The following is a 15,465-nucleotide window of genomic DNA, read 5'->3' as shown; positions in this document are numbered from 1 at the left end:
CACTTTGTAAAAAATGTAACACCAAAAAAAAAAAAAAAAAAAAAAAAAGTAACACCAGACTGAGATGCCATGGTGTGACTTGGCAGATAAAATCTAGTTAATGACTGCTGGTTAATAGCTGGTGGAGTCACCATAATCATTTGCATCATTAAGACCAATTGGTCTGATGACCCAGTGTCTGCCTTGTAACTTCCTGAAACTTTTTTCTTTAGCATGTTTTATATTTATTACAAAATTAGACATCTTTATCAGTGTCCCAAACTCAGCAGGTCATGTGTCCAAGGCTGGATTACACCTAGACTGATCAGTATGCAGTGGGTGGCTCTAAAGCAGGAAGTTATAATCTTTTCTAGCTTTGACATCACAGTGAAGGCTTGGGAAAAGGGAGAAAGTAGAAGACCCAGAGGGCCAGTTAATGGGGTAGCAACAGAGGTTCACATGCAGATGTGCTGCTTCTCAGTCTAGAATGGACCATGAGGGAAATGTCATGTGAACCCTCTGCCAGGATGGCTCTTCCAGGGGTCAAGTTTCTGTAGGCCCAGGACTTGCTCAGCTGTCTCATTCTGCTACTTAAATGAATTAAATCATCGAGCAATGTTTAGCATAGTAGCTTAGCATTAAGGACACACAGAAACTTTGGGCTTATTTTTTATTTGAAAAAAGGTTTATTTGGGTGGCTGTGAGGGTGTAGAGGGAGAGTGAGAAACTCTAGCAGACTCTACACAGTGTGGAGCCAGATGCAGGGCTCAACGTCATGACCCTGAGAGTGTGACCTAACATTCCCTCAAGCTACTCCTTGGTATTAGTAAGTACAGAATAGTTTTCCTACACAAACACATGCCAACATACATATGGAATAATCTTCTTTTTTTAAGATTTTATTTCTTCATTCATGAGAGAGAGAGAGAGAGAGAGAAGGCAGGGACACAGGCAGAGAGGGAAGCAGGCTCCCTGTAGGAAGCCCAATGTGGGAGTCGATCCCGGAATTCCCGGATCATGCCCTGAGCCAAAGGCAGATGCTCAACCACTGAGCCAGCCACCCAGGTGTCCCTACAGGGAATTATTCTTAGTTGGGACAAGAACTTAAATAAAGACTATCCTTTTTATTTGTAAATAAAAATTTCAGACTACCTACTTTAAAAATAACTTCATAAATTTTAAGAACAGTCTTTTCATGACAGACTGCTAGATTATCCATTTAATAAAATAGTTGTGGGGCACCTGGGTGGCTCAGTCAGTTAAGCATCCAACTCTTGGTTTCAGCTCTGTCCCCCTCCCTCTGCCCCTCCTGCTCTTGCTCTCTGAAATAAGTAAATAAATCTTTAAAATAAAAATGTGTAAGAGCGCCCACAGGTAGGAAAGACTAGTACTTTATGTGCTTTAGGTTGGAGACCCTAAAGTGTTAACAGATTATTTTAATAATTGGTTTGAATCGTGGGCTTCAGGGTTAGGGCTCAGATTCTGGAGCCACCTCACATCTGAGCTTACTCCTGCCTCTGCTGCTTATGAGCCTTGGGCTAGCTGCTTACCATAATAACACCTACCTCACAGTGTAAGGACACGCATGGGAAAGGCGTGGAAAAGTTTGGTGTATGTGGATGCTACAAAGTTATTGTTATTACTTTAAAATACACTGGGCTTTCTTGGAGTTAGAATTTGAAGGAGTAGCCCTACTACTTCTAAGATTAAGGAAACATCTGTTTACTTATGTTTTTATTAAAACAATTTAATTTCTCTTTCATCTGCTTTTTGCTTCTTCTTTCCTTTAATGAGTCTTCCGTACTTCTTTTCCTTTATCTCAAAACAAAACACCTTAGCCCTCCTGCCCATATTGTTCTTCCCTTGAAGTCTCTGGCACCAACTGTTCTTTGACCCCTCTCCAGCTTTGCAGGTTCACTTTTCCAGACTTTGATTGACACATTTCTCATTTGCCCTCTTGCTGATTGATGCATACCCTGTGAAGGGAAGCTTTATACTGTGCAGGGTCTCAGTGGGCCCTAGCCCAGAGAGGACCCTGTGCTGGTATAGATGAAAATACTTGTACTTGTCAATTATACAAATAAAAACACAGTTCCAGGGAATCCTGGGTGGCTCAGTGGTTGAGCGTCTGCCTTTGGCTCAGGTCGTGATCCCGGGGTCCTGGGATCAAGTCCTGCATCAAGCTCCCCACAGGGAGGGAGCCTGCTTCTCCCTTTGGCTATGTATGCATCTCTCTTGAGTAAATAAAATCTTTGGGCAGCCCTGATGGTGCAGCTGTTTAGTGCCACCTTCAGCCCCAGGGTGTGATCCTGGAGACCCGGGATCAAGTCCCACATCAGGCTCCCTGCATGGCGCCTGCTTCTCCCTCTGCCTATGTCTCTGCCTCTCTCTCCCCCTATGTCTATCATGAATAAATCAATAAAATCTTAAAAAAATAAAATCTTTATTAAAAAAACACAGTTCCATTTGTATAATTTTCTCTTTGATCTTTTAAGAAATGAGATAAAGGTCATTATTAGTAAATTACCATATAAAATATCAAAATGAACAAATCTCACTTTGGGGTAACCAGGTCTACATGTTGCAAGTTCCTCATAGTTTATTGAAGAATACTGAGAGTTTGTCACAGTGTGTGAACTTTTCATGGAAAACTGAAATTATCAGAAATTGTTAAATGACTTTGTATTCTATTCTTCAGTGGAGCCACTGCTCCCTCACATTCATTTGCAAAGTTAATTATACTATTTGAAAGAAAAACATTTTTATTTTTTTTTAATTTTTTAATTTATTTAGGATAGTCACACACACAGAGAGAGAGAGAGGCAGAGACACAGGCAGAGGGAGAAGCAGGCTCCATGCACCGGGAGCCTGATGTGGGATTCGATCTCGGGTCTCCAGGATCGCGCCCTGGGCCAAAGGCAGGTGCTAAACCGCTGCGCCACCCAGGGATCCCCGAAAAACATTTTTTAATTCTAAAAATAGTAACCCAACTATTTTAAACATTAGTGAAATGTGTTTGCCAACTGCTTATGTTAAGGAAAACATTGCTTAAAGCTTTTATGATGGCTAAGAAAAAAATTTTTATGATGGTATATAAAGTGTAAAGTTCACGTATATTGGTTTCAGGTGAGTTGTATTTGTCATTCTTTGTATGTTTTAAAATGTTCAGTGAATAATGGCATTTAATTGAACAATAAACTCTTAACTGCTACTGTGTCAAATTAGAGCTTAAACCTCATGTCAGAAATACTGGCCAAGGCACTTGGGTGGCTCAGTTGGTTAAGCATCTGACTTTTGATACTAGCTCAGGCCGAGATCCCAGAGTCCTGGGATCAGGGTCAATCTCCCTGCTTAGTGAGGGTCGGGTCTACTTTTCCCTCTCCCTCTGCTGCTCCTCCTGCTTGTGATTTCTCTCTCTCTCTGTCAAATAAATAAAATCTTTTTAAAAAGAAGTACTGGCCAATTATGTTACCTTCAACACCCATGTCCTCTGGGAAGTTAACTAACTGCAGTGACTGTGTGAACCATGGGTTCATTTTGCTGTCCACACCACGACTCCTACACACCATGTTGTCTCTAGTACTGGTTGGACTATGATAGCATAGTGTCAGTTGATCCTCATTATGTTTGGATTTATATTTGCATATCCACCTATTCACTGAGTTTATTTGTAACCTCAGATCATTACAGTGCTTTTGTGTCATTTATGCAGCTAGGTGAGGTGGGGAGTGTAGCTGAGGTCCAACTTCTGTCTACTTGTTTGAAGTCCCAGACTGTACATGTATCCTTTTGCAGTCCATTTAGTGCCACATTTTGTGCATCTTTGTGTCTTTTGTTGGTGATTTGGCTATTTAAAATGTCCTCACATGTAGTATTAACTAGTATCTCTAAGTGCAAGAGGTCTGTGATATGCCTTATGGAGAAAATATACTATCAGATAAGCCTGAGTGCCTAAACAGGCATGAGTCATGGTGCTGACTGCACCATGCTTGGCTTTCTCATTTTCTGTTTAATATACTGTCAGATAAGCCTGAGTGCCTAAACAGGCATGAGTCATGGTGCTGTTGGCCAAGAGTTCAATATTCATAAGTCAACAATACATATTAAATAAAGTGTCTTTAAACAGAAATACACACAAATCATGGTTGTGTATTGATTGGTTAATGAAAACGGGTGACCAGAGCCTTGCAGGAAATTAACACTATGTTTCCCTAAGGAGCAGTGGTTCCACATTCTCTAACTCAGTGTTTGTGGCAGCCTTATAGATCATAACTACTGTGGGTAATGAGAATCACAATATTTCTGATAAGGACAAGAGCTTTGAGGTCTGCCTGGTGCTAATTTTTAAACGTTTTGTTCTCATTTGCAAATTGTGTCCTGTCTTCTGGACTGAAAAGTACTTGCCCCATCAGTCAGGGTACAGGTGTCCTCAATGTGCTGCTCTAATAATGAAGCCTAATAGGATGTAGGGCCAGATGGAGGAGTGAAGAAATCACTCTAGGATAGGAGAAGTCTTTGATATTTTAGAAATTCACGTTTTCCAAAGAGGCAAGTACAGCTGACCCTTGAACAAACCTAGGGTTGAGCTACATGGGTCCACTTGTATGCAGACTTTTTGTTTTGTTTTGTCTTTGATAAATGCAGTACAGACTGTAAATGTATTTTCTCTTATGATTTTCTTAACACTTTTCCTCTAGCTTACTTTAAGAATACAGTGTATAAATACATAAAACTTTTAAAATATTGTGAACTGGCTGTTGTTGATAAAGCTTCCCGTTAGCAGTAGGCTCTTAGTAGTTAAGTTTTTGAGGGAGTCGAAGTTACGTGTATCTCTGACTGCATGAGGTCGAGGGTGTTTGTGCCCAACCCTTGTGTTCTTCCGGGGTCAGCTGTGTGGGATTGTATTTTAGTGTCTTAGTAAAAAAGTAGGTTGTCCCAGAAGATACTTTCAATATCTATTGTTGTCAGGAAGAATTTGATTTAAATAATATTTTAATGGATTAATTACCATTTATATCTATAATCTGGAAGACAGAATATTTTTTTTTCTGTAAAAACTATATTATTTTAAATATAATTTTAATGGTTGGCTTTCTAATCTTCTGTTTAAAAATGGCATACAGAGACACCTGGGTGGCTCAGTGGTTGAGTATCTGCCTTTGGCTCAGGGCATGATCCCAGGCCCTGGGATCAAGTCCTACATCGGGCTTCTTGCAGGGGGCATACTTCTCCCTCTGCCCATGTCTCTGTAGAGTAGATGGACAAATAACAAATGTTGAAATGACAGGAGAGAGAGAGGTACCACGTGGGAGGAGTTTGTCTCACACCCCACAAAAACCAGTGTGGGGACCTTAGAGATAGATACAGGAGGAGGTGCTTCTACCCCTGGAGTCGTGAAGAATGTCTGGTGGTTTACCTACCAAGGCCCCCTGTGGGATGTGTGTGGAGATACAGTGCAGGCCCACTGGCACAGAGGAGAGTGATATGCTCAGAGAACTGCCTCTAGAGTCAGAGCACAGGACATGTCAGGTGCCAGATCTGGGAGGGTCCTTTTTGTAGGCACTGCTGAAGCCATTGCAGATAAACAGTAGGAACTATAATGAACATCCATGTACTTCTCACCCACTTTCATTATTTATCAACGTTTTCCTACTCTAGTCTCATCTCAGTTCTCCCCCACCCATTTTTTATAAAAGCAAAGTTGAGACATTCATTATTTCACCCATAAATACCTACTGAAAAATTTAGACTGCAGAGTGGAGAACACTGCAGGGTTTTAAAGATTTTTTTAAATTATTATTTTAGAGTCAGAGAGCGCCCAAGGAGGGGAGGAGCAGAGAGGGAGGAAGAGGGAGAGAATCAGAAACAACCCTGCACTGAACATAAAGCCTGATGCAGGACTCAGTCTTGTGGTCCCAAGGTCATGACCCAAGCAGAAACCAAGAATTCGACCTTAACAAGCTGAGCTACCCAGGCACCCTGAGACTACTCCAGGGCTTGAAAAGAAGGGATGAGAGCAGAGGTTTGCAGCTTATCACGGGGAGCACATATTGTAGGGAGGACCAGGGTCAGGGGCCAGGTGGACAAGAGAGGTCTTCAGTGCAGCAGTTGATTTGGGCTACACATATTTTTTTTAACTGTATTAAGTTTCTGGCCTCTTCCTGTGTGCTTGGTGTGTTCATCTCATGGGTCCCTGTAGGTGGACACAGCTCATACCCCCTCTCTGGTTTCTCCTGAAAAACAAGCTCATCCCTCTTTTTCCCTTTTCTAACAGCATGACTAGAAATTCATTAGAATGTTTTTAAATGACAGTTTGTATTTAATGCTTCAAATTACTCTGTTTTGGGGACAGTAAAATAAATGGGAGCATTTAGAAAGTAAGAATTACAAGTGATTGCGCAATCACGTTGTCAATTTGACCTTTGCTTCTCCTTTCCTCTCCAGGGCCTGCTATCTTTTCTGAGTGCCCCCCTCATAGGCGCTCTGTCTGATGTTTGGGGGAGGAAACCCTTCCTCCTAGGCACTGTGTTCTTCACCTGCTTCCCAATTCCACTGATGAGGATCAGCCCATGGTGAGTTGCTTGGCCCTCCAACATGACTGACTGTTCTGGATCACATGTGAATAATACATCTGTAAAGCATTTCTTAACCATTTTAAAGCAGTTGATACCTTTATTTTTATTGATCTTTATGTAATACTGAAAGCCTTTTTGGGCTCTAAGGTGTTTAAGATGTCTCTCAGCGCCGCCGTTGTTGCTACCAAGTCACTTAAAGTATTGGGACCCCTGGGAGGGGACTGACAGTCCCTGTACTCACCCCTGTGGCTCAGTGACCTACAAATGTGTTGTCATTTCACTGCTCTAGGGCACTGAATGAACATAGCTTATGTCAATCGATAGCAGTCACTTTTGAGTATAGTGTAATTAGACCATAGCCTGTTTTTTTTTTTTTTTTTTAAGATTTTATTTATTCATGAGAGACAGAGAGAGAGAGAGAGGCAGAGACATAGGCAGAGGGAGAAGCAGGCTCTCTGCAGGGAGCCCAGTGTGGGACTCAATCCCAGGACTCCGGGATCACACCCTGGGCCAAAGGCAGGCACTAAACCGCTGAGCCACCCAGGCGTCCCAGACCATAGCCTGTTTTAAATCATACTATGAATTTGAATTTTTTTTTAAATTTATGATAGAGAGAGAGAGAGAGAGAGAGAGGCAGAGACACAGGCAGAGGGAGAAGCAGGCTCCATGCACCGGGAGCCCGACGTGGGATTCGATCCCGGGTCTCCAGGATCACGCCCCGGGCCAAAGGCAGGCCCTAAACCGCTGTGCCACCCAGGGATCCCTATGAATTTGAATTTGATCTCATTTTTTTTTTTCATGATAAATAGGGAGAGAATATTTAGCATATAACCAAGTACCAAATATGGTTGGAATTTGCACCTGAGCTGTACCATAGTTGTTTTCCTTGGTTCCAGAGGATGGTATTTGGCCAGAATTTCTGTTGCTGAGATGCTTGTCATAAGGTGTGAGGAGCACACCTTAGAATAGAAAATTTTTTGTGTTTCTTTTTATTTTTGAAAAATTTTATTTATTCATGGGAGAGACACAGAGAGAGGCAGAGACACAGGCAGAGGGAGTGAAGCAGGCTCCATGCAGGGAGCCCAATGTGGGACTTGATCCCTGGACCCCAGGATCACAACCTTGAGCGGAAGGCAGATGCTCAACCACTGAGCCACCCAGGTGCCCCTGTGTTTGTTTCTTTCCTCCTTTCCTTTCCCTTTCCCTTCCCTTTCTCTTTCCTTTCCTTCTTTCCTTTCCTCTTTTTCTTTTCTTTTCCTTTCTTTCTTTCTTTCTTTCTTTCTTTCTTTCTTTCTTTCTTTCTCTTTCTTTCTTCTTTTCTTTCTTTTCTTTCTTTTCTTTTCTTTTTTCTTTTCTAATGCATTAATATTTCCTTTTTTTGGCTCCATGTGAAAACGTCTTCTTTTGATTATCTGATAATTTTATGTCAGTGTTTGTCATATTGTAGATATGTTGGTTACCCATAGTGTGGATCATTTTATTTTCTACTAGATGATGAGTTTTTATCAAATACTTTTGATACTGAGTCTTTCTGTTCAAGAAGTCATGCTTTTCCAATAAAAGAGGGCGTTTTTAAAATGTCCTCAGTACCGTAAAATAATTTTTCTTTAGATCTTGAAATGATTTTGCCTCTTTCCTTCATTTTTATGTTATTGCTTTTGTTTATATTGATTAATGAATAATGTTAAATAAAAGTGATAATGATGGACTTAATATCTCTTGTCTATAAAGAAAATGTTGTAATGGTTCATCATTTGAGTGTGAAGGGAACTTTGCACTGAAAAATACCTGTTACTATGAAGAGTTATATTAATAGATTTTCTAATATTGAAATATCTTATGTCCTAGGATAAACCCTACTTTTTGTTCTGTGAAATATGATTGAAATTTTAGTCTTAAATACATTGTCTTTGTTGTGATTTCTGCTTTTGGATAGCTCTTTTATTTCTGCTTTAAGATTTTATTATTAGAGAGCACACAGAAGTGGGGGAAGGGGCAGAGAAAGGAGAACCAGACTTCCTGCTGAGCCAGGATCCCCACAGGGGGCTGGATTCCAGGACTCTGGGATCATGACCTGAGCTGAAGGCAGCACTCAACCAGCTGAGCCACTCAGTCTAACCCTTATTCTTTTCATTTTTTCAGCTGCATGTACTGACATCCTTTAAGCACTTAATTGGTGTGTTTCCACTTCTTCCCCATCTTGATTACCATTTTATTAGTTGTCCTTTATATCTTTAAATATACATATACATGTATTTTTTATTTTTATTTAATATTTTATTTATTTATTCATGAGAGACACAGCGAGAGGGAGAGGCAGAGACACAGGCAGAGGGAGAAACAGGCCCCATGCAGGAAGCCCGATGTGGGACTCGATCCCGGGTCTCCAGGATCACGCCCTGGGCCGAAGGCATCGCTAAACCAGAGCCACTGGGGCTGCCCTATATTTGTTTATAAATTTATTTCTTGGTTTATAATCCTTATATGATATCTTTGGCTCTGGTTATAAAAGTGTATGCACACTTCCTCTCTCCCGGGTAATTAAAATAATCTTTTTGTAGGTGGTATTTTGCAATGATCTCTGTGTCTGGAGTCTTCTCGGTCACATTCTCTGTGATATTTGCCTATGTAGCTGATGTCACTCAAGAACACGAGCGAAGTACTGCGTATGGATGGGTAAGATTATAGTTTATGGTTTTTTAACCAGAGAAGTAATGAATTAGCATTCTATTTAAAATGTACTGGAAAAAAATAATAAAATGTACTGGAAAGTAAGATTTAAAATAAATTGTAAATACTGACTTACATAAAAAAATCTAAAGCAGCTGAAATAAAAAAGGAGATTTTATGAAGTTTAAAATAGTAAGATGGAAATTACTAGTAATATATCCTCTAGTTTTAGGGTTGGAAATTTGGCAGGAAGTTGTGAGTTGTCAGTTGCAGAATTGTTTCAAAAGTTGATTTGATTTGTTTCTTGTTAGCTTCTCTCTTTAGGAATCGTAAACAGTAAACAGGTGCTAAGTACAGAAGCCCCTGTGCACCTCTTTCATTTGGACAGGTGCTGGACCTCAGCCATGTCAATCCACTGTTCCTGTATTGCTGGTTGTATGTCTCGGGCACTTATTTGGATGTGGTACTGTAGGCAAAGGACATTTATTCAGCAAATTGTTGGATGCATAATAATAGTTACAGGAGATCTTGTTTTGGATAATTGAGTATTAGAGAATCATTTCTAATTTTCTGAGGTGTGATTGTGGCTTTGCAGTTCTATAGGCGAAGAAAGACTTGTACAGGATAGCAGGCTGAAGCCCTTGAGGTCAGATAATCATGACTAGAGTTCAGGGGGGAAAGATGTCAAGTGAGCAATCTGTGGGCGTGTGTCTAATGGGTGAACATGCTGACATGTGGGCATTGTTGGAGGGGAAAATTTTTCCCTTCTTCCCTTCTAGGTTCTTTGGCTAGCTTAATAATAATTAAATTGACATAGACAGTCTAACAGGAGGAAAACGTTTAATTTTGTACAAAGCTCCACAAAGACCTCAGAGACTCAACGGCATTTGGGTAGTGGAAGCTTATATGCCATCCTGAGCTAAGGAAAAGGGGTAGGGGTCTGGGGCTTCAGCGGGGAGGAAGACTGTTCACAGATGATGAGAGTGTGAACGTTTGGTAAATCATTGTTTGCCATGCCATGCAAATAAGCCTTTCTGATATCAAAAGTTTTCTCTGGCAATAGTGCTCTTCCTGGCAATAGTGCTCTTCCTGGCTTAGACCCCCAATCTAAATTCATTTACACTTTGAAAGAGGCCAGAAAGCTTTCCCTGAGTCCGCTGGGTCTTAATTACCTTCAACTCCAATCTACATGCAAGGAGTGTGGTTGGGGTGGTGTATTCTCCCTGACATTGTGCACTGTGCGCTTCTCTCAACCTCCCTATGTTTGAAAATGTTTACGGTGAGAAAAGTGGAAAAAAAAAAAAATCTGGCTGGGTTGTTGAACAGGCTGGAGGAGGACTGAAGGCCAGAAACCCAGGTTACTTCTCTCCTTTCATGACCTTTTCTCTTTCTTTTAAATCCTACTTCCTGGAAGATAGTAAGGAGTCATATTGCACAAAGATCAGTTGCTCCTTTTCTACAAAACACACCAGCAGCCGTCACTTTGTTGACTTTAGACATCAGTTTAAAAACTTCTCTTCCTCCCACCGTGCATGTCTCTCTTACCACATCCTAAAACCACATCTTCCATCTGTCATCTCCAGGACACTTAGAAGAGGACAGAGGGACAGGCTGACAGGAAGCCTTCAAAGAAGGCAGGGGTGTTCAAGGGGGCTCATAAGTCAGCAGAATTTAGAAAGTGCCAGGAACCTCAGTTACCCATCTGTACATGATGAGAAATACCCATTGAGGTACGAGCTACTCACTTCCCTCCAATTTTATTTAAATATTTGTTCTTTGCTTTCAGCCAAAAAATAAAAAAAAAAACCCAAGCTAACCCCACTCCCAAATCTGTTGTGCTGAGCATTAGTGCTTTAAGGATAGATTCTCAGTGATGATGGCTTAGTTGTCCTCTCTAGCTCACTTCATCTGTAAGATGGCAGTTACGGTTACAGCTGTTCACAGGGCTGTCTAGAGGAGTCAGTGAGAAGAGTGCTGCCGTCAACTAGCAGGTGAGGTGCCTGGACTTGGTCATGGGACTCAGCATGTTGGCCAGGGATCAACCTTGATGTATACCCTGACTTGTCAGATGTTAAGACAGAACGTAGAAAAAGAAAGAAATGCTTGCAGGCTGCGTAGCTTACAGATAAAGGAGGATTTACTGCCAGCTAATTACAGGATTGTCAGTCAAGTCCAGCTGAGGTTTTAGGGAGAATTTTCAGATCTGTTAAAGAATGTGTAAAATATGTACACCTTCCTTCCTTAATGAAACTCCTCCACTACACCAAGGAGGCAGTTCTTTCAGGGCTGTAGCAAGGAATAGTCCTATTTAAGTGAGTCACTGGTCACTTAGAGATTATTGTGGTAAAATCACCCTTCAGATTTATTTACCAGAGCTATACTGAGTGTGAGGTGAATAGGGATTTAGACAAATATGCAAACCAAACAATAGTGCTGCTCTGAGTTTCAAGAAAGATGCAACGTTTTGTGTAAGAAGGTCATAAGGTCATAGATCCCAGAAGCTCAGTCATCTAGCAAGTATTTATTAAGCTTCAGCTATTAGAGAGGAACATAACTGATCCGATAGAGCAGTTAGGGGACTGTGGCTGCTCTGTACCCCTTCCGATACTTGAAACTTGTTATTTCCATACTCCACGTGATTAAATTGGCTCCCAGGATAATCTCACTATTAGTAAGATTTTATTTATTCATGAGAGACACACAGAGAAAGGCAGAGACACAGGCAGAGGAAGAAGGCGGCTTCCTGTGGGGAGCCGGATGTGGGACTCCATCCCAGAAACCTGGGATCATGACCTGAGCCAAAGGCAGACACTCAACCACTGAACTACCCAATACCCCTAAAGTTTGTATGTTTTATTTATGGGGAAGGCTTTCTCAATTTTTATTTCTAGTAAGATTATTTTTTACTCTTGTAGCTTTTCAGGAAATCTCCAGTTAGTTCAGTTGGTGAACAAGACCTTAAAACGAAAAGACTTTTCTCTTTTATATTTAAATTGTATGGGCAGCACATACCTTTTGTTTTGTTTGAAGCCAGGGAAGGATAGCTCTAGGTACAAGCCTGTGGGACCCTGCATAAGAACTAGGAACGTAGGTGTGCACCTGCAGCAGGTGGACTCGGTGTGAGTGCTTTCCGCATGTGGATATGGTACAAGATGGGGGCTTTCTCCACAGGTCTCAGCCACCTTTGCAGCCAGTCTGGTCAGCAGCCCAGCCATTGGAGCATACCTTTCAGCCAGTTACGGAGACAGCCTCGTTGTGCTGGTGGCCACAGTGGTGGCTCTTCTGGACATCTGCTTCATCCTACTGGCTGTTCCAGAATCTCTATCAGAGAAAATGAGACCGCTTTCCTGGGGAGCTAAGATTTCTTGGAAACAAGCAGACCCTTTTGCGGTAAATATCCTTTTCTTTCTCCAGTAGATATAGAAAAACAATTTAATTGCAAGTAAGAGACTGAAGTTATCTATGCAACAAGGAATTCCTTAAATTTTTTTTCATTAGAGAGCAGGGGAGGGACAAAAAAGAGAGAATTTTATCTAGGCTCCATGCCCAGCATGAAGCTTAACACAGGGCTCTCAATCTCCTGACTGGAGCCAAAATCAAGAGTCAGACACTTCACCAACTAAGCAACCCAGGCAGCCTTAGAATTTATAGTTTTTAATTTTTATTTATTTATTTTTTAGAATTTATAGTTTTTAAGTCAAGTGTGTGATAGCCTAAGGAAAGAATGAAAAAAAACCTCTGCTTAATCCCTGATGAGGGTTTAGGAAGGAAATTGTTTTTTTCTTACTGCATGGGTTGTTTTCACTGTTTTTTTGTAAACAGAGTGAAGGTGGCCATTTGAAGTGGTGGGTTTCATTCACTTAAATTCAGAAAAGATGAGTAAATTTGGTTCGACCAAAGTAATTATTTTCTAGGTTGTTTATATCCACTTTGATCAGAGGCTTTGAATTTGTATTTTGCAGATTGAATGTATTCTTTGTTTTCTATAACTTTTTGAAATTTTTGGCATTTTAAATTTCTTGGAAGGATCCCACAACTAGAAAAACGGAGAAGAATCTTATCTCTCCCCTTCTCTCACCTTGTCTGACCTGAAATTGTTCTTGAAGAAAATAGGTGCAGAAAAAAATAACCAGAGATTTGATTGCTGCTTTAATCACCCAAGTTTACTTTTTATGAAAAATGTGTAAAAGAAAAAGAACTGATCAGTATCTTATCTAAAAAGGCCCCTCAGGTCATGACCTAGGGACCCTGCTAATGGTTTGTGCCATTATGTCAGACATTGAGAAGGAAACCAGCTATGGACCTGGGCGCCAGTCAGGCCTCCCACTTTCTTGTCATGTACTGATCAAGATACACCCAGAAACTCCTCTGTGAAGTGGGACTACTGCCGTATACTCTTTCAGGGCTATTGTGGGGATTCTGTGAATATATGTAAATTAACTCATGTCTGGTGTTCAGTAAATCTCCACATTAGCTGCTTTTGCTGTTAATCACACAAAGGTTACAATTATGGTGACCCTAGAATTGCAGTGAAGCACTCTCCAGTCCTTAGATAATAGCACACCTTTTGGTCAGCAATTCTGTGTGAAAAGGAATGGAAAAAGAACTTTTGGACAAAGTTGTGACATTCAGAAGTTGTTACTGGTTAGTTCTTGTCACTGACCCCATGGCTGGTGCATACTTATTTGTCTACCAGTTTTACAGGCAAACTGAATATTAATATTTTAAAGAATAGTAAATTTATTTATAATAAATACCCTGAACTGTTAAAGGATTTAAAATTGTTATATTATGAATGAAGGAGAAAGAAAAGGTACTGGAGCAGTGGTTTTTCAGGTCTGTTCATAGGATGTGAACCAGTATGGTTAACAAAGATGAACAAATATTTGTGTGTGTGTTTTTTTTTATTTTGTTTTTCAGCTGTAATACTTCAAAACATGTAACGCTGAAATTAGAAGACTTGTAACCATAGAGTTAATGTTCACCTGCTTTTGTAATACATTCAACTTTTATAATTCGTCCTTATAGAACAAAACAAGGAAGCCAATATTGTGGAATATCAGTGGCTTTATTGTCTCTTGCTTTTTATGTTTTTTCTTTCTGCTTATTGCCAGTCACTGAAGAAAGTTGGAAAAGATTCTACCGTCTTACTAATTTGTATCACCGTGTTTCTTTCATACCTTCCTGAAGCTGGACAATATTCAAGTTTTTTTCTCTATCTCAGACAGGTGGGTAATGTGTGCCTAGTAAGTTTAGAACATGAAGAAAATCAAAGGTTAGGGTCTATCTAAAGGTATTTTGGGGAAAGCAGTATAGAGAAAAAAATGTGTGAGCTTGCTTCTAGTTACTATAAGTGTAGGCACTGACATATAATTAGCCACTGGGGGCCCTTTAATATAGTATTTTAAAATATTATAAAATGTTTACCCTGGGAGAAATTTCCTTGGGAATTAGCAAAAATAGAACTTATCATAATCTTTTAAATCTTCATTAAATTTCAGGGGAAGTCAAATTTTTTTAATGTGACTTGACCTGGGACTTCTTCAGTAGGCTATAACTCAATGCTGCTGTAGACTTTAAGGGGACTCACAAGCAATAATCAAAATAATCTCTCCTTGACCTTTTTCTTTTTAAAAGTTTATACTTTACCCTGTCCCCACAAAAGGCAGTTGACTTAAAGCAAGTTAAAAACTAGCTCCTTGGGATGCCCAGGTGACTCAGCAGTTTAGTGCCGCCTTCAGCCTAGGGCCTGATCCTAGAGACCTGGGATCGAGTCCCATGTCAGGCTCCCTGCATGAAGCTGCTTCTCCCTGTGTCTCTGCCTCTCTGTGTGTCTCTTGAATAAATAAATAAAATCTTTTTTTAAAAAACTAGCTCCCTATCCATCTTTTGTTTCAGTTCTCTGGGACTGGGGAGACAGGAGTTGCCTTCCATAACAATCCTGCACTGGTCTTTTACAGATTTCCCTAGAAGTCCTTCTAGGGGATTCCTCCATGTGACAGAGTAGGCCTCCTCCTAAGATAAATTCCTCTATTTTTGGAGATTTTTTTTTTTTTTTTTTAGAAGATAGGGTTGTGTTTTTTTTTAATTTTTATTTATTTATGATAGTCACAGAGAGAGAGAGAGAGAGGCAGAGACATAGGCAGAGGGAGAAGCAGGCTCCATGCACCGGGAGCCCGACGTGGGATTTGATCCCGGGTCTCCAGGATCATGCTCTGAGCCAAAGGCAGGCACCAAACCG

General features: G+C 40.6%; 1 protein-coding gene and 1 long non-coding RNA gene across 7 annotated transcripts in view; one reads left to right on the top strand and one right to left on the bottom strand.

The window, feature by feature from the left end:
• The window catches only part of LOC140642169 (uncharacterized), a 78,162-nt gene that overhangs the window by 34,334 nt on the left and 28,363 nt on the right, over positions 1–15,465 (bottom strand). The gene's annotated exons all lie outside the window — the stretch shown is intronic.
• MFSD14B (major facilitator superfamily domain containing 14B) overlaps positions 1–15,465 on the top strand; it is a 75,869-nt gene that overhangs the window by 48,061 nt on the left and 12,343 nt on the right. For all 6 annotated transcript variants that reach the window (XR_012038693.1, XR_012038692.1, XM_072842646.1 and 3 more), the window contains 4 exons: positions 6,424–6,551; positions 9,116–9,230; positions 12,396–12,614; positions 14,339–14,452. Coding sequence is in view for 4 of the 6 variants with exons in the window: in XM_072842646.1 (XP_072698747.1) it covers positions 6,424–6,551; positions 9,116–9,230; positions 12,396–12,614; positions 14,339–14,452 (576 nt within the window). In the remaining 2 variants the exon portion in view is untranslated. The remainder of the gene's footprint in view (positions 1–6,423; positions 6,552–9,115; positions 9,231–12,395; positions 12,615–14,338; positions 14,453–15,465) is intronic.

This window comes from Canis lupus, chromosome 1 (genome assembly GCF_048164855.1).
Source record: "Canis lupus baileyi chromosome 1, mCanLup2.hap1, whole genome shotgun sequence".
In the NCBI taxonomy this organism is placed as follows: domain Eukaryota; kingdom Metazoa; phylum Chordata; class Mammalia; order Carnivora; family Canidae; genus Canis; species Canis lupus.
Note: the sequence above shows the minus strand (reverse complement) of the source record. Positions and strands in the feature narration are given on the sequence as shown.